The sequence below is a fragment of the Lithobates pipiens genome, unplaced genomic scaffold, assembly GCF_037356315.1.
Source record: "Lithobates pipiens isolate NorthernLeopardFrog02 unplaced genomic scaffold, aLitPip1_a1.2 Scaffold_8, whole genome shotgun sequence".
Lineage (NCBI taxonomy): Eukaryota > Metazoa > Chordata > Amphibia > Anura > Ranidae > Lithobates > Lithobates pipiens.
Window position 1 is genome coordinate 365582156 of NW_027507903.1, and position 25213 is coordinate 365607368.

General features: G+C 43.8%; 1 protein-coding gene across 1 annotated transcript in view; it reads right to left on the reverse strand.

Moving 5' to 3' along the window:
* The window catches only part of PANK3 (pantothenate kinase 3), a 72267-nt gene that overhangs the window by 43256 nt on the left and 3798 nt on the right, over window positions 1–25213 (reverse strand). The window contains exons 3-5 of the mRNA XM_077473500.1: window positions 24409–24761; window positions 11634–11887; window positions 9382–9558 (exon numbers count right to left, since the gene is read on the reverse strand). Of these exons, the coding sequence (XP_077329626.1) occupies window positions 9382–9558; window positions 11634–11887; window positions 24409–24761 (784 nt within the window). The remainder of the gene's footprint in view (window positions 1–9381; window positions 9559–11633; window positions 11888–24408; window positions 24762–25213) is intronic.

Consider the following 25213-nt stretch of genomic DNA (forward strand, 5'->3'; position numbering starts at 1 on the left):
CCAATTCCAAAATCCTCCTTACTGAGGATATAACAACCAAAAATACCAACTTCTTTGTCAGAAAGACTAGGGAAATATGTTGTATTGGTTCAAATGGTTGTGTTTTGTAACACAGACAAAACTAAGTTCAAGTCCCAAGGGTTCAAGGGAGGTTTGACGGGCAGATTAAGCCGTGTTACCTCTTGTATAAAACCTCGGACTAAAGAACGAGTAGCACGTGGTCTTTGAAATAAGACTGATAAAGCTGAGACTTGGCCTTTAATAGTACTCAAGGCGAATTTCATTCCTACCCCCAATTGTAGAAAGGCAAGAATTCTGCCTATGATATAATCGCAGAGGGTGGATTCACACCAGGAAACATAAGCCCTCCAGACTCTATAATATCGGACCCTGTGAGAGCAGATCCTTAAAAAAAGGATTTTAACAGGGATTTCAACTCCTTATTTGTTGGATCGTTAAGCATCGTCTAATGGACAAGTTAGGCCTTTATTCGTATTGTAAAATCGCAGAGTCAACTGCTGGTATTTTCCATCTTTTGGAGAATTTCTTCTCCAGGGGATAAGAAAATTGTAATTCCCTAGGAGGGAGAAAAGGCTTATCAGGGTGATCCCACTCAGCAAAAATAAGCTGTACTAGTAATGAATGTGCAGGAAACGCATGCAAAGGTTGATAGAGTTTTAAAAAGGAACCCAAGGAAGAAACCAAAATTTTCAACTCCGTTAGTGGTAGCATGAATGTAAATTGAACCATCTCCATAAGTTTTTGTATATTGTATCAGCGATTTGTCAGATTTTAGAGGCTGAAAAAAGGCTCATCTACCTCAATTTCCTCTGCTGAGGAGTCATCGTCTGTTTTTCCTCCTGATTGACTGAGAGTAGCACCTCATCCTGTGCCCACTGTTCCCCTTGCAAAGGCTCTGAAGTGGGGAGGGGGATTCAGCACGCTTCCTATCCATCAGAATGAAGGATGCGATTAAAGCTGCTAATCTTTTTTCCAGACCCTGCAGGGAGGAGGAAAGGACATCTTCAGTCACGTATAAGGGGCTGAGATGTGAGAAGCAGTTGCACCATCAATTTGTTCCAATGGCTCACCCTGGCTTTCCATAACTGGTAATTCAGGCGAGGCTGACAGCATAGAAATGCCACTCGGGATCCTAGTGCCTGGGGGTGAAACCTTTACTTTTTTGGCAGGCATAGACCCAAGTACAAAAAAAAAATAGACACAGACACTATACAAATTGCACTTATTCGCTGAAAATAGTCATGACATTTTAAAGCCGTTATAAAATTCAGGCTAGTGCTGGGAAAAAAAGTGTCGTTCCTGTATCAGGAATGCCAGTTTGCAACCCTCACGTGTCCCACAGCTCTTGTGTCCAAAATTGCTTATCAATGCCTGATTGCTCTGTGTTTATGTCCATAACAAATATCATACTCTGTTGCCTAGCTGCTCTTTCAACAAAGCAAATCTATGAACTGCCACCTAAGGAAATGTTTAATGAGCATGAAATAGTGCATTACAATTTTGTTCCAGCTGTTGCTGGACTATAGTTTTCTATCTAGGTTTGTTTGGCCGCACGAATACATCACCCACATATTGATAATAGTCACATGCCCCCTTGTTTAATAGCTTGAATAGGCTGTATTCATAGGTGCGTCTGTGGGTATGTATTGGTGAGATATGTGTAAGTGTATGTGCAGCTCCACTTCCTCTTTTTAATTAGGCAAGGTAGTCTTTCTTTTAATTATCTGTGGTCTCTGCTTGATGTCTAGGTTTATTGAAGTGTTTCTTTTTGATATGTATTAAAATGTATAATTGTATAATCAAGCAACAGGCATCTCGCTGTTCTTCTTGGGGGAATCGTTCTCTTCTCCCTGTTTTTCCCGATATGCCATAAGACCGGGGGAGTCACCGTTTCTGGATGATTCTAGTCCAGAATTAAGTTGCTGATCAATTAAATAATAATCTTTATTCAATAAAAATAAACTTGGTTGATCCGGGCACCAAATTCAATTTTTCTTGAAATTTTGTGGATTATCTGTGATCCGTTCTGAGACCACTGACTGTATTCCACAGTTTTTATTGAGTGCACAATGGCTTATATGATCAATGCTGATATTGATCAGGAAATTTACACAACTTTCTGTAGAGATTGAGAAACTGGGTACTGATGGTGAACCCTTGAGAAAATTATTTAAAAATCATTAAAAAAAAAACCTGATGATTAGATTTTTAAAATAGAAAATGGGATATTTCTTCCCTTAAATCACATATATCTAACAAGGAGATACCAAGGGGTTTACGTGAGAGGGCGATACCAGCAGAACATCTCCATACACCGAGATTCATGCAGATATGGAAGGACGAATGCCTTAATAAAGGGTTAAACCTCTTGTGCCTTATTGACGCAGAGGAGGAAATCCAACATGAAATACAGGAAGAGTTTGAACAGAGTGCATTACTTCTGGAACACCATAGGAAGGAACCAGAATTTGAAAAGAATTATGAATTTATTTAAAAAGGGAATGAAAGAATACAGAAAAACATTAAACACACCAAAAAGGAGAAATTTAGACAAAACCTTCTGGACTCAGAAAGTGGGGATATGTTTGATTTAACTAAGCAAACTAGAAGCAGAAGTCAGTCTAGAGCAGGGGTCTCAAAAACTGATGGCCCTCCAGCTGTTGCAAAACTACAAGTCCCATCATGCCTTTGCCTGTGGGATTTATGCTTGCAATTGTCAGCCTTGCAAAGTCTCATGAGACTTGTAGTTTTGCAACAGCTGGAGGGCCGCCAGTTTGAGACCCCTGGTCTAGAGAGCTGAGATTTAGACAACAAAGCCAAAATAGGAGGACAGGTTCTTCCTCTGAAAGTGACCGTGAAAACGATAACTCTTTAAAATCAGTCACTTTTTTAGGAGGAACTAGAAGGGAAGATTCCAGCCTTAGATCCCAAACAGATGCTAACCAGAAGAAAAACAAAGGAAGGGGGAAAAAAAACCGTCATAGACGTAAAAGAAAAAGAAGGAGGGACCAAAAGCTAGAGAAGTGGGAGACTGAGAAGCCAGAGGAGACGCTGATGGAGAAAACCACAAAAAATGTAACTGATCTATCTTCGTTTCAATTAAACGAGTACCATATTAAACTTCTCCAAAGGGGGAATTCTCTCTCTCCTACATCCTCAATGACAGAATTTGAAGTCTTTAAAGGACATCAGTCTCTTTTTGAGAAAGGTGCTCTATAAAGCATGGCATAGTACTAAACAACCAAACAATCAGGAAACCACAGCTGGGCATATGGAGAAGGAAGAGAGGGAAGCCCTGGAAAATCTTCCCTTTACTTGATGAAAATAATGACAAATGATATGAATGAAGACTCTAACCAGCCATTGAGGCGGATGGCCAATTTAGCCTACAAAGATGCCAGTACTATCTAAACATAAATGGCTGAGAGTGTTCCTTGATCTGGTCCGTAGGCACCTGAGAAAGATACATTTTTTGGGACCAACCCAATTCCAGTTTATCAAGTGAAGCAAGAAAAGCTTTGGAGAGATCTGGAAGAAGCCCCAGATTTGGTTATAAAAAAAAGAGCGATAAGGGAGGAAACAGTTCTAAAGAGTGAAAAAATATATGAAGAGGAGGCCTTGAGACTCCTAAATGATAGATCTACTTACAAAAAACTCACGGTAACTCCCTTTCCGACCTGTTGTCGAAACCTTGAATTTCAAACTTAAACTGGGGTTTGAAGCAGGCCTCTTTTTATTTTTTTGGAAAGAAAAGAGTTTGAATACCTTAAGATTGAGAACCCTATTATTCCCACCTTTTATATTATCCCGAAACAACATAAGTCGCTTAGTAGCCCTCCTGGAAGACCTATAGTCTGGAAAAGGTCAGCAAGTATGTGGATTCTATAATTAAAGAAATGGTCTGCAAGCTCCCATCTTTTGTTAAGGACACAGATGATTTTCGCAATTTTATAGACCTCACCGTCCTCGATGATGTTCTACTGGTGGGCATTGACGTAGAAAGCCTCTACACGTCGATACCCCATGAATGGGGAACTGCTGCTGTGGCACACTTCCTTGAGCTTGATTACCCCTTGGTGGGGGCACATAATGAGTTCCTAGTGGAACTCTTGGAATTCAAGTTAAATAACAATTTCTTACAGTTATTGGGAGTGTACTACCAGCAGCAAAGAGGCACCTGCATGTGTGCTCCTTGGGCACAGTCTTATGCATGCCTCCATTTAGGCCTATGGGAGGAGGAAGTGGTTTATCAATCCTCTATGTACCTCGGCCATTGTCTAATGTGGCTCAGGTACATAGATGATGTACTCATGGTCTGGCGAGGTACCGTGGACGAACTGTTGGAGTTTGTATCCCAATTAAATATTAATGATAGAAATATCAAATTAACCTATGCCCATCATGCTACTACCCTCCCTTTTTTGGATTTACAATGATTAAAAGACCATAAAGTGGTCACACAGACCTTTCAAAAAGAAACGGCCACCAACATCCTTCTCCAGGCATAAAGTCATCATCCAAAATCCTTGATTAATGGTATACCAATTTCTAAGAATCAGGAGGAATTGCTCTCAGAATAAGCACTTCCTAGAAGCTGAGGATTTATATAAACGATTTAGAAAAAGAGGCTACCCACATCAGCCACTTAAAGCTAAATCTACGGCTTTGAAACGTAGGTGGGAATCCCTATTAGGAACAAAAGTCTTCTTTAAAGATCACTGAGAACTATCCTAGAATCATTACCAATTTCGGGTCCCGGTGGACACGGGTGAAAGAGATCCTTGTGGCATATTTTAAAATCCACTCCCCCCATCTCAGATATTGTTGGCCCCAGGCCGTTGATGATGGCCAAAAGGGCACGCAATCTAAATGATATTCTGGTGCATTCGGAATACAAAAGATCTAAAAACAAAAAACTGGCCTTCGGCTCTAGGCTTCCTATGGGAATGTTTCCCTGCGGACACGGCAGTATCTGCAGGTATGTACACAAGACGGATGCATTCGCCAATCCCAAGGGTGGAAAGGAATTTAGGATAAAAAAAAAAAAAAAGTTTTATTAACCGTTCATCTACCCGGGTCATCTACGTTCTGACGTGCCCATGCAATAAGATATATGTAGGGAAGACTAATCGTAAGCTTCGTATAAGGATTGGCGGGCACATTAGTAGCATAAAAAAGAAAGATGACGATCGTCCCATCTCAGTGCATTTTGCCCAATTTCACAATGGTAACCCGAAAGGGTTGACAGAAAAAAAAAAATAAAAAAAAGCGTATCTATGTACTTCTTACCCCCTAGGAGGGGTAACTTTGACTATATTTTATTTCAAAAGTAAAAAATTAGGACATACTATTTAAATGCAATGGTCCCGTTCGGTTTGAACACAGAATACACATTAGTTTATTCATTACTCAATTTCTTCCTGCCCCCCTCTTTCCCAAGTTTAGGAATGGCTGAAAATGGTTACATACGATTGCATTATTATTAATTAATGAGAATGTGTAATCCTCATAAGATATTTGTCTGCTCTGTGACAAGCTCTTATGGTGTTATCTATTTTGGAGAGAGCGATCTAAACCAAAACATATAACTGGAGTTTTTTCAGTTAACACTCAAAAAATAAAAAAAATAAAACTTTCCCTTTTTTTTTATATGCCTTGTATTCGGTGCACACAAAAATACCCTTGCTGATTGTCATTGATAAGCATAAGTGGAAGAGTGAATGGTTGACATCTTGTGGATTGACGACGGTACTGCGTCTAGTGTGCAGTGTCAATATAGTCCTGTCACTATTTAAGCAGCCGACTCGAGACTCCTCCCAGCTCTGAGGAAGTTAGCGTTCCCATTGGATAACGAAACGCGTCAGAAGGTGGGACATCAGCGCGTCACACAGGGGAACTATTTGCTCGATACATGAGTGCGGATTGAATGGCGGCAGCTTGTGAATGATCAACGGCGGGATGTTTAAACAGACGGCCGCCTAAAGTATGGAATACCGCTATTAAATACACAGTGCACCTGGCACCAGACTACTTACCTCGGCAATGGGCTGCTTGATTTGGAGGGATGGACGGCTCTGTAAGCAGGTAGCGGTAAGCAGCCTTGAAAGACTGATATACTTTGTATCTGTAGTCACAGCATTCTCATATGTGACGCTCTGCTTCTGCTTTGCTCCTGCTTGGCTTCCCTTATTCCATCCCCCCTGCTTTGCTTAACTGAGGATGTGCAAATTTGCTTATCAATGCCTGATTGCTCTGTGTTTATGTCCATAACAAATAACATACTCTGCTGCCTAGCTGCTCTTTCAACAAAACAAATCTATGAATTGCCACCTAAGGAAATGTTTAATGAGCATGAAATAGTGCATTACAATTTTGTTGCTGGACTATAGTTTTCTATCTAGCTTTGTTTGGCCGCACAAATACATCACCCACATATTGATAATAGTCACATGCCCCCTTGTTTAATAGCTTGAATAGGCTATATTCATAGGCATGTCTGTGGATATGTATTGGTGAGATGTGTGTAAGTGTATGTGCAGCTGCACTTCCCCTTTTTAATTAGAGAACATTGTCTTTGAATTATCTATGGTCTCTGCTTGATGTGTAGGTTTATTGAAGTGGTTCTTTTTGATATGTATTAAAATGTATAATTGTATAATCAAACAGGCCTCTCGCTGTTCTTCTTGGGGGAATCTTTCTTCTCCCTGTTTTTCCTCTTGAGTCACTGTGTTTGCAGGCTGCTCGTTTTTTACTCATCAGCCGAGGAGAGACTGTCACAGCTGTGTTGTATTTGTTTTTAGCATGCCGTATGTCCTTCTGCATGTTCACAGCATCGCGCTTAGGCCCCGCCTCCTCTGAGAAAAAAATTCTGCCCCTTTTTACTTTTAAAAAGTTCCTGCGCTTGTGTGCAGAGTTTTTTTGGGTCCACCGAGCCAACACAAGGGGGTGGGGGTTGTGAGGGGAGCAGGGACCCATCCAGCAGTAGGTACAAACAATAGTGAAAACATCCACAGAAAAAAACAATTAGCAGTATAGTGGGGGTATGTAAGGTGGGTACAGCACTGCTGTCCCCTTAACTCTCTGGTCCCAGTTTTCTCTTACCTTGCAGTCTCCCTCTACATACTGCTGCAAAACGGACTGAGCTTACAGTGAAGACAACAGAGTAAGGTATGTGCATAGATACATTTTCTCTAATGGAAGAAATGCAGAGATATTTTTAATACACAAGTTTCTTCCCTTACCTTATCCTCACCACAGGATTTTCTGAATTAACAAACAATCCAACCTTCACCCATCATGGTGGGCTGCGTAGCAAACTTTCAGGGTCTGGGTCCCTAAAACGGGGTTCCAACTGCCTTGGACCTGTAAAGCACCCCATCAGGAAGTTTAGGTAATGTAACAAGACTTAGCCCTGGGTTCCAGCCCTACAAAGATGCGTTACAGGCAAAACCTCGTGCTTCAAATGCGAGGCCCCAAGTACCATCCTTTTAGGCCTCAATGGCACTTTGGCTAGATCTGGTCTTTATGGAGGCTATTTAAATCCAGCATGGATCCCTTCTGGAGCTCCTCAGAGCACATCTTCACTTGTGACCAACACCTTTAGACACGGACGAAGAAAATGATGTGCTACTGGAAGGAGGAGTTATATAGGGAGTAAAACTTCCTTGATTGGGTCTACCAGTGTCAACACCTGAAGGTAGCCTATAACTCATTAAGTAATTACTTAAGGCTCTGTGTCCTATGATGTACGATAAAGAAAGTAGGCCTCAGCAAAACAATAGCTGCAGAACGCCTACTGCAAGTGCAAAGTCATTCATGTCTGGCTATTCTTGTACTCTGAAGGATACGGTTGTCCGAGTCCAAATATGTTTTAATAAATAGAGGGACCCGTTTCACACAAGCTGGAAATTGCTGAGTTTTTTTTCAGTTTGGGATAAAGGTTTTACATGAATAAATAAAATCTGATAATTCTAAGAACTCCTCTCAGTGGTAAATGGTTTGTCTCAAAACTTGCTTACATTTGCAGAACTTGTTCTGTAAAAAACAGACCGGTTCCCATCATGCATCACACAAGAGTGGACTGTTTGTTCCTGGGGGAATTACTTGAGATCCGGGTGCAGTGCAACTTCAGCCCATTCATTTGAATATCAGAATGATTCTGCAGAAAAGAGAGATACTGGAGGGCATGGATTTGTTTGTTTTTTGTTGTGCCCTAGCAATCTGAACTTATCACTCTATATTCCAGAAAAGGAAATTGTATTAGCAAACTTTGTGGAACTGCCCAGGAAAATTGAAAAAAGTGTTTTAAAAGTAGCCTCAGCTAAACTAATTTGGTCTCCTGTATGTTCAGCAAGACTGAACACCATTATGTTATTCAGAAGTAGAAATATACACCTTTCCCAGAAATGTAATGCTGTCCATTATCATTTAGCCCATTAAAATAAATATGCTTAATTTTCATTGTGACAGGCAAACTCTTACAAAGAATTATAAGTTATAAGCTGTTTGAGTCAAATTGTTGCATACAGTATGTACAGTAAAAAATTTGTGCACCGAATGGGTTTTTTGGTGCCAAAACAGATACCGAAAATGAAAAATACACTAGGCCGAAAAATGACCCATGGCCAGAGACTGGGGACATGGCACAGGGGATGGCCAGAGACTGGGGACATGGCACAGGGGATGGCCAGAGACTGGGGACATGGCACAGGGGATGGCCAGAGACTGGGGACATGGCACAGGGGATGGCCAGAGACTGGGGACATGGCACAGGGGATGGCCAGAGACTGGGGACATGGCACAGGAGATGGCCAGAGACTGGGGACATGGCACAGGAGATGGCCAGAGACTGGGGACATGGTACAGGAGATGGCCAGAGACTGGGGACATGGTACAGGAGATGGCCAGAGACTGGGGACATGGTATGAGGTCATGCAGCCTGCATGTGCCCCTTTAGAGGCAGCCCGCCTGTGCCTATAAGATGCAGCCTCACCTGTGCCCATCATGCAGCTTGCCAGTGCCTGTCGTGCAGCCTGCTAGTTCCTGAATCAGAGCGCCGATCTCCGTTTGTGACACAGCAGCTGCATTTGAATTGCCGATAACGATGTCCCGCCTCCTGTAATCACGTGACACTGATTCAATGTCCCACCATTGGATCAGTGTGCCGTCTGTCACAGGAGGTGGAACATTGTTACTGCAGTCTGTATTTAAGCTCAGTGACACACAGAGATCGCGGCAAGGAGGGAGGGGGAGAGGACTGCAGCGCGCCAGAATTCCTTTTCGCCATTTTGCCGAAATTTCGGTGCATCCCTATAAAAAAATGATTGTAAATTGTGATGAAAACAAATTATATGTTGTTACCTTGATGCTACTGCCCAACCAGGAAGTCCAAACCGTTCATAATCCCCTCCATATATATCCCGTACCAATTTATCTGCTTTTGTGCTATCACCAGATGATGCCATTTCAAGAGCCTCTTCAAAACTATCACATCCAGTCAGTAAACTGCAAAGGCCAAGGAAGGTCCCACCACCAAGACTGAAAAAAAAAATATATATACAATTATAGACAGCAAGTTGTTATTTTCCACTAATAGAAATCTTCCAGATCAGTTATTAGAAAACCTTGTAATATGCTTAATAAGTGACTGGGTTTTAGGTCACCATATGATCTTAATTGAGGATTTACATCCTTACCATTTGTAACCAAGTACAAAACAATTTAGCATTATAAGTTTCCCTATATAGCAGAAAGATAGTTTTGGAAGTCTTGTTAATGGCAAATATGGTTTGCAGTATGTCTCTCTCTCTCCCCCCCCCCCCCCCCCCCCCACTGCAGAGGAGGATGCAATATACTGTATGGCCACTTGAGGGCATAAAACCCACATAGGGATGGGGCTGAATTGCAGGTTATGCATTGGGACATGTGGAGCGGTTTTGGTTATTTATATAAGCAAATACATGTTGTGTGTCATGACGCATGTATGACATCACATGCGGACGTGGGATTATGTAGCTGTGCTCCTACCCATATTATAAATAGATCTGTACTGTAAACAGCCACTATGTGCTATGGGACATTTGTGATCTTTGAGCTTCTTAATTCTTTTTCTTAGTAGCAATCCATGTCTTTGGGTTGTGGCTAGTATACTGACCCTACCCTATACACATCTCCACTCAGACAGAAAAATTGACCAATGGCAGCTAAACACATACTTGCTGTCTGGTTGTCATCTCCCCAAAACGAAAGCAGTTGTATATTTGTGCTATCACCTTGTATTTTTGCACTACCGTATATACTCGAGTATAAGCCGAGATTTTCAGCCTCTTTTTTGAGGCTGAAAGTGCCCCCCTCGGCTTATACTCGAGTCATCGCTGTCTGCCTGCTCGATCAGCGTGTCGAGCAGACAGACAGCGGCCATTCTATAATTCAAAAGCCGCGCCTCCGGCTCCGCCTTCGCCTGTGATAGGCGGAACACTGAATTTCCCAGCAGCCTGTGTTCCGCCTATCACGGACATCGTCTCATCCTCGTACTACGGACGAGGATGAGACGATGTCCGTGATAGGCGGAACACAGGCTGCTGGGAAATTCAGTGTTCCGCCTATCACAGGCGAAGGCGGAAGCGCGGCTTTTGAATTTTACAATGGCCGCCGACGAAGAGCGGCGATCCTGGCAAGGCACGGGACGGAGGCAAGGCACGGCACGGCACGGGACGGGACGGAGGCAAGGCACGACACGGGACGGAGGCAAGGAGGCAAGGCACGGGACGGAGGCTCGGGACAAAGGCTCGGGACACAGGTAGGCTGGACACACACACACACACACACACAGACACGGACACACACACACAGGGATGGATGGATGGAGACACACACACACACAGGGATGGATGGATACACACACACACAGGGATGGATGGATGGATGGATGGAGACACACACACACAGGGATGGATGGATGGATGGATGGAGACACACACACACAGGGATGGATGGATGGAGACACACACACACAGGGATGGATGGATGGAGACACACACACACAGGGATGGATGGATGGATGGACACACACACACACACAGGGATGGATGGATGGATGGACACACACACACACACAGGGATGGATGGATGGATGGACACACACACACACAGGGATGGATGGATGGATGGACACACACACACACAGGGATGGATGGATGGATGGACACACACACACACACAGGGATGGACGGACACACAGGGATGGACGGACACACAGGGATGGACGGACACACAGGGATGGACGGACACACAGGGATGGACGGACACACACACAGGGATGGACAGGCATGTCTCACCCTCGGCTTATACACGAGTCAATAAGTTTGCCAGTTTTTTTGGGGGTAAATTGGGGGCCTCGGCTTATATTCGGGTCGGCCTATACTCGAGTATATACGGTAATTTCACATTGCCCTATAAGGCCTGGTATCTTTATGACTTCCTTTTATTTTCTACATTACGAGTTTTAGACAGGTATGAATAGAAGTGAGGTTTTAGGTCACAGTGGGTTTGGTGCATGGGTAGAGTGCGCCCTTGCTGTTTTTCTAATATGGTTAAATTACATAGCTTATTACCTTGTTCCACAGACTCTCTTATAGCTGTCCTTTGAATGAACTGCTAGAATACTGACTCCAGAGCCAATGTTCACAACTAGTAAAGGGTAGGGGTCATCCAGATTAAATGGGATCTTCTGGCACTGTTCAGGGTGTGAAGCATTTTCAAAATAATAGCACTCAGCCTGTCCATTAAAACGGACAGAATCTATAAACAGCAATCCTTTAACAAGGGAATCCAGTTCATCCACCTTGTGCAGCTGAAGATTCCCAATCTGGAAAAAAAAATAAAAAAAAAATAATTATGTACAAAAGCTGATCATTGTTATAGTACTCGTTAGTAAATAGATACTTTTATAAAAAGACAGTAATAAATATATTTTAATATATAGTTAGGTTGAAAAAAGACACAAGTCCATCCAGTTCAACCTTAAAAACAAACAATACAATATATATATTTTACATATACAATATATTACAACACACCACTTATAAATATTGGATTGGATCTCGGCTTAAATAGTACTAAAGTCGCAGCTTTTTATGAAAAATATATCCCTCTTGAGCAATTAATCATTGGATTATTATCTTTTTTTTTTTTAAACAGAAGGATTTTCAAAAATGTTTCATGTTTTTACTTTAGCAGCCTCCAGGTTCCTCTGTGCTTCTTCCTTGAACCTCCTGGATGGGGATAAATTCACTCTGTCATGAACAGTCCCCCGATTACCCTCCTGGGGTCTGCACATCCCATAAATCCTAGTAACATCATGCATGCATGTCCCGTCAAGACCTCATTGTTTCTAGTCCTCTGGGTTGCCTGTGTGACTCCGGCGCAGGCAGTCTCTACATAGCCAGTGAGTGCACAAGAAAAGGTAATAGCTTTGCACTGCCAAAAATAGGATTTTTGGTACTCCCTGCAAAATCCTTTTCTCTGTAATTCACGACCGGCACAGCTCCTCTTAACCATTGGGTTGTTACGCCCACCTTTAGGAGAATACTAGGCATTACTTGTTATGTAACACACAGAACTTTCCAGTTCCACCCAGAGGGCGGTCCCCCGGGTAACAACCCTCCGGCCAGCCATGCAGTTATCAGTACAACGTAAAGAGAAAAAGGAGGGGCAGGTGCTGTGTCAGTCGGTGAATTACAGAAAAAAGGATTTTACGGTGAGTACAAAAAAAAAAAATCCTATTTTCTCTTATATTCAAAGACCGACACAGCTCCTCTCTTAGCCATTGGGACGTCCCCAAGCAGTGCCAAACGAGGAGAAAACAGCATAAAACTTCACCCACCATGGCAAGTGGGAACTAGTGAAATTTTACCCCAGAAAAAAAGAAGAACAGTGCGTGGAACGGTGGAAGAATCCACCACAAAACCAGGGTACCCTCAACAGGAGTGACTACACACAACCGCACCAAAAACTGCAGAATGTAATGCAACAGTGCATTAAATAACGGTACTGCATTTTTAATCGAAAAAACAGGAAAAAAAAAAAAATATTGCATATTCAATTGCAACTATACAGCTGCCTGCAAAACTTTGCGGCCAAAACAGGCATCACCAATGCACTGACGTCTACATTGTAGAACTTGGTAAACGTGTGGACAGACGACCAGGTCGCCGCTTTACACACTTGAGCGACAGCCGCTTCCTGTCGGAAGGTCCAAGACATTCCGATTGCCCTGGTGGAGTGGGTCGTGACTGGAAAGGGGGGCACCTGTCCCTTAAAGGTGTAGGCTTGTACCACAAGCGGTCTGATCCACCTGGAAATGGTGGCTGACGAGACCGTCATGCCTTTCTTTGGACCAGCCACCGAAACAAACAGCGAGTCTGACTTCCGGAAGGGAGCCATGGCAGACAAATACACCCTCAGAGCCCGAACCACGCCCAGGAGCGTGAAGGGCCACCTCCTTAGGATGTGTTGGCTTAGGACACAGAGATGGTAACACAATGTCCTCATTGATGTGAAACGCCAAAACCACCTTCGGCACAAAAGACGGTTGCAGACACAACACCACCTTATCTTTGTGGATAACCAGGTAGGACGACTTGCAGGACAAGGCCGCCAGTTCCAAAAACCCTCCTGGCCGATGTAATGGCCACTAGAAAGACCACTTTCTGGGAAAGAGTCAAGAGAGGGATCTCCCTGATATTTTCAAATGGCGGTTTTTGCAGCGCCGATAATACCAGGTTCAGATCCCACGGGGGTAACGGTGGACGCACACCGGAGGGACTACCTGTCGCACCCCTTGAACAAAGGTACTCACCAGTGAGTGAGACGCCAGGGGTCACTGAAAAAAAGACAGCCAAGACTGATATATTTGTCCTTTAATGGTGCTTAATGCCAACTTCTGGTCTACTCCTTGCTGAAGTAACAGCAGGATCCTGGATATAGCAAAGGAGCGCGGATGCCATCCTTTCTCCTCACACATGGAGATGTAGGCCTTCCAGGTACGATGATAAATCTTCCTGGAAGAGGATTTCCCTGCTCTCAACATAGTCCGACAGACCCCTGTTCCTCAACACCTGGCTTTCAATAGCCACGCTGTTAAAGTTAACGATGGTAAAGCAGGATGGAGAATCGGACCTTGAGACAGAAGGTCCTCGCATAACGGCAGTCGCCAGGGAGCGTCTGCCACCAGCCATACTAGGTCTGCATACCATAGATGTTGAGGCCAATCCGGGGCGCCCAGAATTACTGGAATACCCTCGACTTCCACTCTGCAGAGTAGCTTCAACGGAAGAAAGGCATAGATCAGCTGATACTGACTCCACGGAGCTACCAGCGCATCTGACGCGTCTGCCCAAGGATCTCTTGTCCTGGACACGAATCTCGGCACCTTCCAATTGAGACGGAAGGCCAGAAGATCCACGTCTGGTGTGCCCCACCGCAGACACAGTAGCCTGAGCACCTCCGGATGCAACACCCATTCTCCTGGGTCCAGCATCTGGCGACTCAGATTGTCCGCCTGCCAGTTCTCCGCTCCTAGGATGTAAATGGCCGACAGGGCCGGTACATGTTGCTCTGCCCACCGAAGTATGTGAGCGACCTCCCGAGAGGCGGCTGAGCTTCTTGCTCCTCCTTGGTGATTGACATATGCCACTGCAGTGGCTTTGTCTGACTGGATCCTGATCGGACGCCCTTGTAATCTCATCGACCATGTGGAAAGGCACAGTCTGATCGCTCTCAGCTCGAGCAGATTGATCAGTAGTTTGGATTCCTCTGTCGACCAGAGGCCCAGAGCAGACTGAACCCCCATCACTCCACCCGAGCCGGATAAGCTGGCATCCGTTGTGATCACTGTCCATTTTAGAGGAAGGAACGACTGAAGCACTGGGGACCTCAGCCACCAGATCAGTGAATACCTGACCAGCTGGCTCACCTGGATTTGCCGATCCAGGTTCAACTGAAATTTGTCCCATTTCGATAAAATCTCCTTCTGTAGAACTCTGGTTTGGAACTGGGCATACGGTACCACCTCAAAAGGGAGCCACCCTGAGACCCAGGACCCGAAGCGAAGTGACGACCACTGTTCATCAGCAGCTTTACCGCGGCTCTGAGAGTCTGCAGCTTGTCTGAAGGGAGAAAAACTCTTGCTTCCCTGGAGTCCAACAACAAGCCTAGGTACTCCAAACGCTGGGTCGGTACTACCATGGACTTCTTTAGGTTTAAACGCCACCCAAACTCTTGCAGATTCTGCATGGCGATCGCCACATCCTCCTCTAATTTTGAGGCAGAAGATGCTCTCAGGAGAACAGCGTCTAGATATCCCACGATCGTGATCCCACAGCAACACCAACACTGGAGCCAATACCTTGGTAAAGATTCGGGGGGGCTGATGACAAACCAAAAGGGAGAGCCACAAACTGGTAGTGGGCTTCCGACTGCAAACCGCAGAAACTTTTGATGCCAGAGGCGAATGGGTATGTGCAGGTACACATCCTGGATGTCTAAGGATGCTAAGAAGTCCCCTTGGAGTGCAGCGACTACTGAGCGAACTGATTCCATTCTGAACCTCTACACTTTCACAAAGTGATTGAGGGCTTTTAGATCCAAAATTGGCCAAACCCCTTACTTCTAGGGAACTACAAACAGGTTTGAGTAGAACCCATGGAAACCTTTCCGATTCCGGAACAGGGACTCCCAAGAGGGCCTTCGGGCGAGCCGGGAAACGGGTATGCTGGGGAGAAGAATCTGTTTGGGGGCTAAGAAAGAAACTATTTTGTAGCCTGTGGAAATCAGATCGCAGACCCATTGGTCAGACAGTCAAGAGGCTGCAAACTCCCGTAGGCGATCTCCCACCCGAGACATGGGTGGGGGGGAAAAGCTTCATGCTGTAGCTTTTTTGTTCACAGGCTTCTTAGGCTTGCGGTACCAGGGACGTTTCAGTCCTTCCGTGGTCGTCCTGTCGAGCTGGGGACGTTTAGCCGAAGCTCCGGGCGGACGAAAAAGCCGGTTGTGAGCGGAAGAAGAGGGCCCTTGCTTACAGCATGGCTCCTTAGCCTTCCTGGCCTGTGGGAGTAGAGTACTCTTACCACCTGTGGAATTCTTAACGTCATCCAAAGAGCCAGTCGCCAAGGAAGGGAAGATCCGTCAGGGCTTTTTTAGATGCCTGGTCAGCAGACCATCATTTTAACCAAATCAGGTGCCTCAGCACCCCTACTGACACTGGAGCCCTGGATAATAGGGGGAGAGTATCCAGGGCCGCGTCACAAAAAGGTACTTAAGGCCTTGCACTAGTTGTTCTGCTAGTTCCACATAGACAGGGGAAGCCTGTTGCTCGCCCAATTCTCGGTGCAACAGTTTTGCCCACTCAGTGTCTGCGACACAAGCGTGGATGCCAGTACTGGTCGCATGGCTGACCCCACAACCATAAAACAAGGAACGGGCCACTGCCTTGGCCTTCCTGTCCGTGGGATCCTTAAATGCAGGAGTCCCCTCTACTGGGATCGTGGTTACTTTGTTTAACCTGGATACTGGGGGGTCCACGACCGGAGGAGCCGGCCACTTTTTGAGAAGGCTCTCCTCCACTGCCATGTATTTGGGAACCGAAAAGGTCCGTTGCAGTCGACCCCATTCCTTGTAAATGAACTTCTCAAAATAAGTCAGATACGGGAACACCTTAGGTGAACGGGCTGGCTTATGGGACCCAAAAGGGACCGCTACCTCAGCAGAAGAATCTGCTGGCTCCTGAATCTTCAGGGTATAACGCACAGCTGTGAGAAGTACTGCAACAATCACTTTGTCGCGCACGGACCCGGACGGGGACTAATCCTCACTGTCCTGGTCAGCGTCATCTGACAAGACAGAGCAGGGATCATCAGTTTCAGCGGGACCCAAGTCTGCATCAGAGCTCCCCCCAGAGGACGGGGGCCACTTTTTAGCACCTTTGCGCCCACGCACCGCCTACATCTTAGCAACGAACGAATTGAGGACCGCTGACAAGGTGTCCATGGGCACTGCGCAGTCCACAGGCGACCTGGTTACAATTGCCTGGATTTCGGGGGAAGAAACACCAATTTCTGAAGCCATGCTGACCCTACCCTGTCTGCCACCCGAAGGAGACTTAGCCAGAAGCAGTAAAGAGGGTGGGACCGTCACTGTCCTGAGGGGCTCCTAGCTCCCCCCCCCCCCCCCCGAGGAGTTCTGCGCTATTCAGCAGGTAGCGCATGTAGTCTTTGTTGGCTCCCAGCCCACACAGCCCCTGCACAAACACACAAAACGCTCAGCAGCACCAGGGAGGGTGAAAGGCACAGGGAGAGAAGAGAGGGAGGTGAGGGGCCCCCGAATCAACCTCCCAGGGAATGCCCAGCTGCTCAGCCCCACCGAGGCAGGGAGAGCTGTACTTACCAGTCCTGAAGAGCTGGGAGACATTCCATCACAGACCCACTCGCTTATCAGTATAGGGTGGCTGCTGGCCCGGCACACTGACGCATACATCAGTAGCCCAGTCATATGTGTGCCCCGGAGCATAAAAGCTCACTGACCACCTCTGGAGCTGAGGTTTTGTCGTGGCCGGTCTAGCGCGGAGATGCAAACCTGCACACGCTCGATGGCCCAGACTGGGGAGACTACAAGGATAAGGGTATCCAGCCTGTCACCCAGCCGGCTGTTGATAGTTGATACTGTGATCTGCTATCTCACGCAAAAAGCCAAGCTTCTGCAGACAAAAAAAAAAAAAAAAGAAGGACGGACTGATGGGCCCGTCGGGGTTCCTAGCTCCTTCTCTTTCACTAGGCAAAATAAAACTGATGACTTTACATCTAGGGCCGCCCATCTGTATATAAAATAGGGTTGAATATCCCTAGTATTCGTTCATGGTTTAGTTGGCACTTCCCCAAACAGACACCTTATTGGTCGCACTTGTGTAAATACAGATAAGGCATGACAGAAGGGCCAACCCCAAGTAGTAAGTGTACTGAATGGTCTTTAATACACTAAAGTGCATATTAAATCCTATGGTGTATAAAAATTATATGCGCGCGCACGCACGCACGCACGCACACGCACACACACACACACACACGTTTTTTACCTTACTGTTCAATTTTTTTTATACCCGGCCATGTAGATATCCTATAACATTATTTTCATTATCCCTACAATTACACCATTATTTTAAATACTAATCTCCTTTGATTTTAAATGTAATAAAGAGGCTATTACGATTTGGTATTCTTGTAATTAACCACTTCAATACTGGCCACTTTTACCCCCTTCCTGCCCAGGCCAATTTTTAGCTTTCAGAGCTGCCACACTTTGAATAACAATTGTGCGGTCATGCAACTGTACCCAAATGAAATATGTATGTTTGTTCACACAACTACAGTAGAGCTTTCTTTTGATGACATTTATTCACCACTGGGTTATTTTAATTGTTTGCTAAACGAAAAATAAATAAATAAATGTTTCTTTGTTTCGGTTATAACATTTTGCAAATAATGGTTCTAAATTTAGGTCAAAATGTTTTCTGCTACATTTCTTTGGTGAAAATTACCCAAATCAGTGTACAGTAAAACCTCAGATTGCAAGTAACACGGTTTACGAGCGTTTTGCAATACAAGCCGTTTAAAAAAAAAAAATCTTGACTCGATTTGCAAGTCGTCTCACAAGACGAGCAGAATTCAAGCCTCTAGGGTGTGCAGTAACACCTCTGGCCAGGGGTGCGGGGGCACCAGTAACACTCGGAGCGGCTCTGAGAGTTTCTGGCACTACCTCCACCTCTGGAACGAATTATCTGAGTTTCCATTGATTCCTATGTGGAATAATATACTATGGGGCTTTGATATATGAGTGCTTTGGGATTACAAGCATGCTTCTGGAATGAATTATGCTCGTAATCCAAGGTACTACTGTACATTAGTCTGTATGAAAATTATAGGAGGAGTCCACAGACTATGGTATACAATACAGTATCTCACAAAAGTGAGTACACCCCTCACATTTTTGGAAATATTTTATTATAGGTTTTCATGTGACAAAACTGGAAAAAAAAAAAAAAAAAGATACTTTGCTACAATGTAAAGTAGTGAGTGTACAGCTTAACAGTGTAAATTTGCTGTCCTCGCAAAATAACTCAACACAGAGCCATTAATGTTTAAACTGCTGGCAACAAAAGTGGGTACACCCCTAAGGGAAAATTACCCATTATCCCTCCCTGGTGTCATATGACCCGTTAGTGTTACAAGGGCTCAGGAGTGAATGGGGAGCAAAGAACTTTGAGGATCGGAAAAAAAAAAAAAAAGAATTGTTGATCTACATAAAGATGGCCTAGGCTATAAGAAGTTTGCCAAGACCCTAAAACTGAGCTGCTAACAGTCCCGTTAAACCATACAGAACAGGCCTCGCCATGGTTGAACTATTAAGTTGAGTGCACAAGCTCAGCGTCATAGCCAGAGGTTGCCTCTGGGAAATAAACGTATGAGTGCTGCCAGCACTGCTGCAGAGGTTGCAGGGGTGGGGGGGGGGGTCAGCCTGTCAGTGCTCAGACCATACACCGCACACTGCATCAAATTGGTCAGCATGGCTGTTATCCAAGAAGGAAGCCTGTTCCAAAAAAGGATGCACAAGAAAGCCCGCAAATAGTTTTCTGAAGACAAGCAGACTAGGGACATGGATTACTGGAACCATATCCTGTGGTCTGATGAGACCAAGATAAACTTATTTTGTTCAGATGGTGTCAAGCGTGTGTGGTGGCAACCAGGCGAGGAGTACAAAGACAAGTGTATCTTGCCTACAGTCAAGCATGGTGGTGGGAGTGTCATAGTTTAGGGCTACATAAGTGCCGCTAGCACTGTGGAGCTACAGTTCATTGAGAGAAGCATGAATGCCAACATGTACTGTGACATAGTAAATCAGAGCATGATCTCTCCCCTACAGAGACTGGGCTGTAGGGCAGTATTCCAACATGATAACAACCCTAAAAACACACCTCTAAGATAACCGCTGCCTTGCTAAAGAAGCTGAGGGTAACAGTGATGGACTGGTCAAGCATATCTCCAGACCTAAACCCTATTGAGCATCCATGATGTCATCATGGAGGAGTGAAAGAGGACTCCAGTGGCAACCTGTGAAGCTCTGGTGCACTCCATGCCCAAGAGGGTTAAAAGCAGTGGTGGAAAAATATTGGTGGCCGCACAAAATATTGACACTTTGGGCCCAATTTGGACATTTTCACTTTAGTTCCCAGTGGTTTAGACATTAATGGCTGTGTGTCGAGTTATTTTGAGAGGATATCAAATTTACACTGTTATACAAGCTGTACACTCACTACTTTACATTGTAGCAAAGTGTCATTTCTTCAGTGTTGTCACATAAAAAGATAGAAGAAAAGATTTACAAACATGTGAGGGGTGTCCTCACTCTGTGAGATACTGTTTATCTGAAAACTGATCAATCCTGATGTACTAACAGTACATCTAATTTCTTCAGGCCTTAAAAATGTCAGAACAGTACAACTATACCCCAAATGACTCCTTTTTAGAAAGTAGACAGTCCAAGGTATTTAGGAAGAGGCATTGCGAGTTTGACGCTGTAATTGTTTTTGTCAAAATAATAAAAAAATAATAATAAAATCAAGATTTTAACTTGAAACCCACAAATGTCAGAAAAAGGTTTAGTGGTTAAACTTTTTTCACTTACACACAGTCTATGCCATTGACAAATTGTTACAATGTTTATACTTAAGTTCAACTGATAAGGAAGGTTTTGATCCTTGGCAGACTGCCCAGTTTTTCTCTTCCTTTCCTTTCACAGCTGTGGCTTCAGAAGAGCAGATAATTCTTTGCATAGAAAGAATTGTGAAACACTTTAGTCAAGATTGTGATAACAATTCTTGACGATTAATTGTGCAGCTCCAAAAAAAATGTAGTAGGGCTGGAGAAAAATAAATAAAATAAATCGATTTGAATCTTGAATAGAGTTGAGAGGTCAAATCGATTCAAATTTTCAACAATTTTTTTTTTTTTTTCACCAGGACCAGTGCTGACACCACACCGGTCCTGAGGAGCTGCGGGCAGGAGTTTTTAGGCGAGGCCGTGGCTTCTCAGGACCGGCAGTGTCCATCAAAAAAAAAAAAAAAAAAAAAAAATGGAGAAAAATCACCCAGCTATAAAAGTTAGCCATCCATTGTTTAAAATTGTCATGTGATCTGTTGTGATTGGTCACAGCCAGTACACTGATCAGTCATTGGCTGTGCCCAATGACCCATGATAAAAAAAAAAAAAAAAATTAAGATATTTTATTACCTAGATTTCTAGATATATTTTATTCTGGGACTTAATCCTTTTAATTTATTAGGCCCCATGCACACTAATAAAAAATGCCAGAAAAATATACTGGGATGAAAAACCCCCATAATAGCATTTTTGTGACAGCTCTTAGCAGCAGTTAGGGTCACAGCCCAGACCGTTAGAGCGCACCTATATGCTCTGCTCAGAGGAACGCTCATCTGATAGGATATAGGCTGAGGGGCTTCATTATGTGTCTTTTTGGTTGTATTTTGTATCTATGTTGTAACCACTAATAAAGTATGTATATGTTTTATATTGTTGTTTGGTGGTGGTGGTCATTTAAAATCCCACCTAATTAGGGGGTTTCTTTTCTTATAATTTATTAGGGATGGGACCACCTCACTAAATCTCTTGACCCATTGCTAGCCCCCCTTTATCTGGTATCTCTCTCTTGGTCAGGCTGATGCTCTTGGATCTATGCTTTCTGAGTATGAAAGCCAGAAACAGCAAAGCAACTAGCATTTTCATGCTGGTTGCATCAGGACAATGGAAACGCCCACAAAACGACCCCATTTTGGAAAGAAAACACACCAACAAATTATATGGAGCATAAAGGAGTCTTTTGAACATGTCATTTTTTTTTCCACAAGGTTTTACAAAATGTGGAAAGAAAATGACAAAAACACATTTTCACAGCACTGAGGATCCAGCGGCACTGTATTGTCACTGTAGGGCACTGATCGCACACAGGATCATGCCAGCTTATGCTGCTACAGTGTTTCTCCTCTCCTCACACTGATAACACCAATACAGGGTGAGTAGAGAGACACCGCAGCAGTGCGAGCTGCACTGGCAATGATGCCGGTTTGCTAACAAGTGATCACTCAGTCATTGGGACAGAGCGATCATCTGATAAAGGGCCACTGTCATTGGCCCTTTAGGGCCGGTTCACACTGCGGGCGATGCGAGGCGACACCAACTTGCCTCGCCGCGACCTCAGCGGCGATTTGCAAATGTCTTCTGTATAGAAGTCAATGCAAGTTGCCCCGAGGTCGCCCAGAAGTAGTACAGGAACCTTTTTTCTGAGTCGGAGCGACTCGAGTCGCTCCTCTCAGAACGGTTCCATTGTACAGAACGGGGGGCGACTTGTCAGATTGCGGCGAGGCAAGTCGTGTCGCCTCGCATCGCCCGCAGTGTGAACCGGCCCTTACCCTGATGCACTGAGTCCTGCAGACCCAGCCATCACAGACACTCCATAGGACGGCCTACCAGAACTAGCCGGATGCACTGTAGAGGTCAATCAGCTAAATCGCGGTCGGCAAGTGGTTAAACCATCCACAGCCGGCTTTAGATGAGGATTAGATCACATTTTATTAATTTAATTTATTACAAATTACTGCAGAAAATTAGTTATGCCAAGGGGTTCATATATTTTTACATTACATTGTAGGCTCACTTTAAAAGTGCGCACGACTGCAGAACAACGACAAGCTACAGTAGTTAAATTATCCATAGGAAATGATTTAAAAGCCTTTACAGATTATGCCAGTTTAGTTACACAGGGAGGTACACAGGAGGTCTGGCTCTAGAATTACTGCCCACGGGTGTTTGTGGTGAGAGTTCATGTGTTGTACAATCATCGTTTACATATGTGTGTGGGACGTACATGTGCGTTTGTCTTTGTGTGTGAGCATATGAAGGGTTTTTGGAGGTGCTTTCAATTTGATTTCTTTCTCATTGTTTATTTCTTTATTTGACATATTACAAGTTATAACAGACCAAGTTACAGTATCAGTATATATTTTACAGTTTTGTTTCCTTATACCGCTAGTACGTCCTATTCTCGTTTTCCTATTTATTTCAATTGATCCGTGCATAACAACTTTTTATATTTTTCTCTTTTTCTTACTTGCCACTATCATATATACTACCTAACCATCCTTTAGACACAAGTATTTACAAACATTTACACACAGACATAGACACAAAAAAAAAAAAAAAAAAAAAACACCCACTCTCCGGGCAACAATATCCATAGCGAGTTATATATCACAAGCTGACAAAGGAGAAGATTGTTTCCACCCACATCTTTTATTGTTACAATTTTTTATTTTTTTAAATAAAAAACAATTTGATTTCTACACTGTCCCTTTACTCATTTATTTTTTGCAACTTTATTGCCATCACAAGGGATGAACAACACACCTTGTGATAGCTTTGGCTGGGATAGGTCTTCTTTATGGAGAGATCTATCTAATCTATCTATGGGATACTTACAAAGATTATCTTTTATTAATGTAAACCCTTTATCGGAAAAGGAAAATACTAGCTGGATTTTGGCTTCAATTTGTTTAGTATATTTAACCACTGCAGTACCTATATGTATTTATGGATAGAGGCATTGAAGCCAAAATCCAGCTAGTACTTTATAAGCAGTTATAGCACACAGTGTTTTTTTCATTTTGGGATAAAGGTTTTACATAAATAAAAGCTAGTCAGTGTAAACACCCTGCCAGTGGTAAATGGTTTGTCTTATCCGTGTAGCTGCCACATATGCAGGACAGTTTGTTCTTTAGAAAAATAACAGACTTACTGGATAAATTACTGCATCGTTTTCCTTTTTTATTTTTTTTCCTTTTTCGGTTTTCTTTCTTCTAATTTCATCTTGTTATCCAGCCAGCAAGTTTGTTGTTTTTTACAAACTCAAGTTCCCCAGCAAAATGCATCCGTTTACATGGACGAGACAAGCATATTAACACTGGCAGGAGTGATTAAAATGATTAGCTTTTATTTATATTTATTCAATGATTTAATCATGCGAAACCTTTACGCCAAAAAGGAAAAATAAAAAAGTTTGCTGTAACTGCTTGTGTAACTGAAGTGTGAGCTTGGAGTTTTAACCCTTGTAGTGGGAGTGGCCCCACTGTAAGGCTAGTGTTTTCTTGTGTCAGAGTTGGGATTTAGAGGCAGAAATTCAAGTAAAACCATTTAAAAATGCATGTCGAAAACAAAAAAAATATGAAAAATACAAACTATGATTAAAAATTGAATTAAGGATACTTACTGTACGAAAGTCTTCCTCAAATTTATAAGCCCCACCTCCAGTGGCACATAGAACAGTGTGAAGAGTTGAAAACTTTTTATCCCTTGCCATTTGAATAAATGTTGGTAGATCAAGGGTTGGAAAACGAATAAAGTGCAGATTTCCCCTTCTACCAAACAGCGTCAAGTCTTTCAACTCCAAATGAACATCCCGTATGCCGGTGGAGCCATAGGCTATATTGGAAGTCAGATATTTACGTATACTCTTTAAGCTTTCTACTTCCTCCTGCTCTTCTTCTGCTGTAATGTCGATTGGTTCAAAATAGGCTAGCTTCACTAGTGTGCCACCAATATCCATGCCAAACCATGGGAAAGCTGAGCAAATGAAGAAAACAGTCAGAATATTTACACTTGGTTTTTACTCTACTTTTTAAGGTTAAAAAAAAAAAAAAAAAAAAGTGGATTGTAGAGTCCCGTTTAAAAAAAATAACAAACATATTATACTTACCTGCTCTATGCAGTTCTCGGGTCCCTCTTCAGTGTTCCTGGCCCCTCCCTCCTGCCTCCACAGCAAGCAGCTTGCTATGGGGGCACCTGAGCCGAGTCACAGCTCTGTGTGTGTCCATTCAGACCCGGCCCCTTCTCTCCCGATTGGCTAACTGACTTTGATTGTCAACCGTGGGAGCCAATGGCACTGCTGCTGTGTCTCAGCCAATCAGGGGTGTCCTGGATGGCTAAAACACCGTGGACATTGATGGAGAGAGATGGGGCTCAGGTAAGTAATTAAAGGGTGCTGTGGAGGCTGCTACACACAGGGTTTTTTTTTT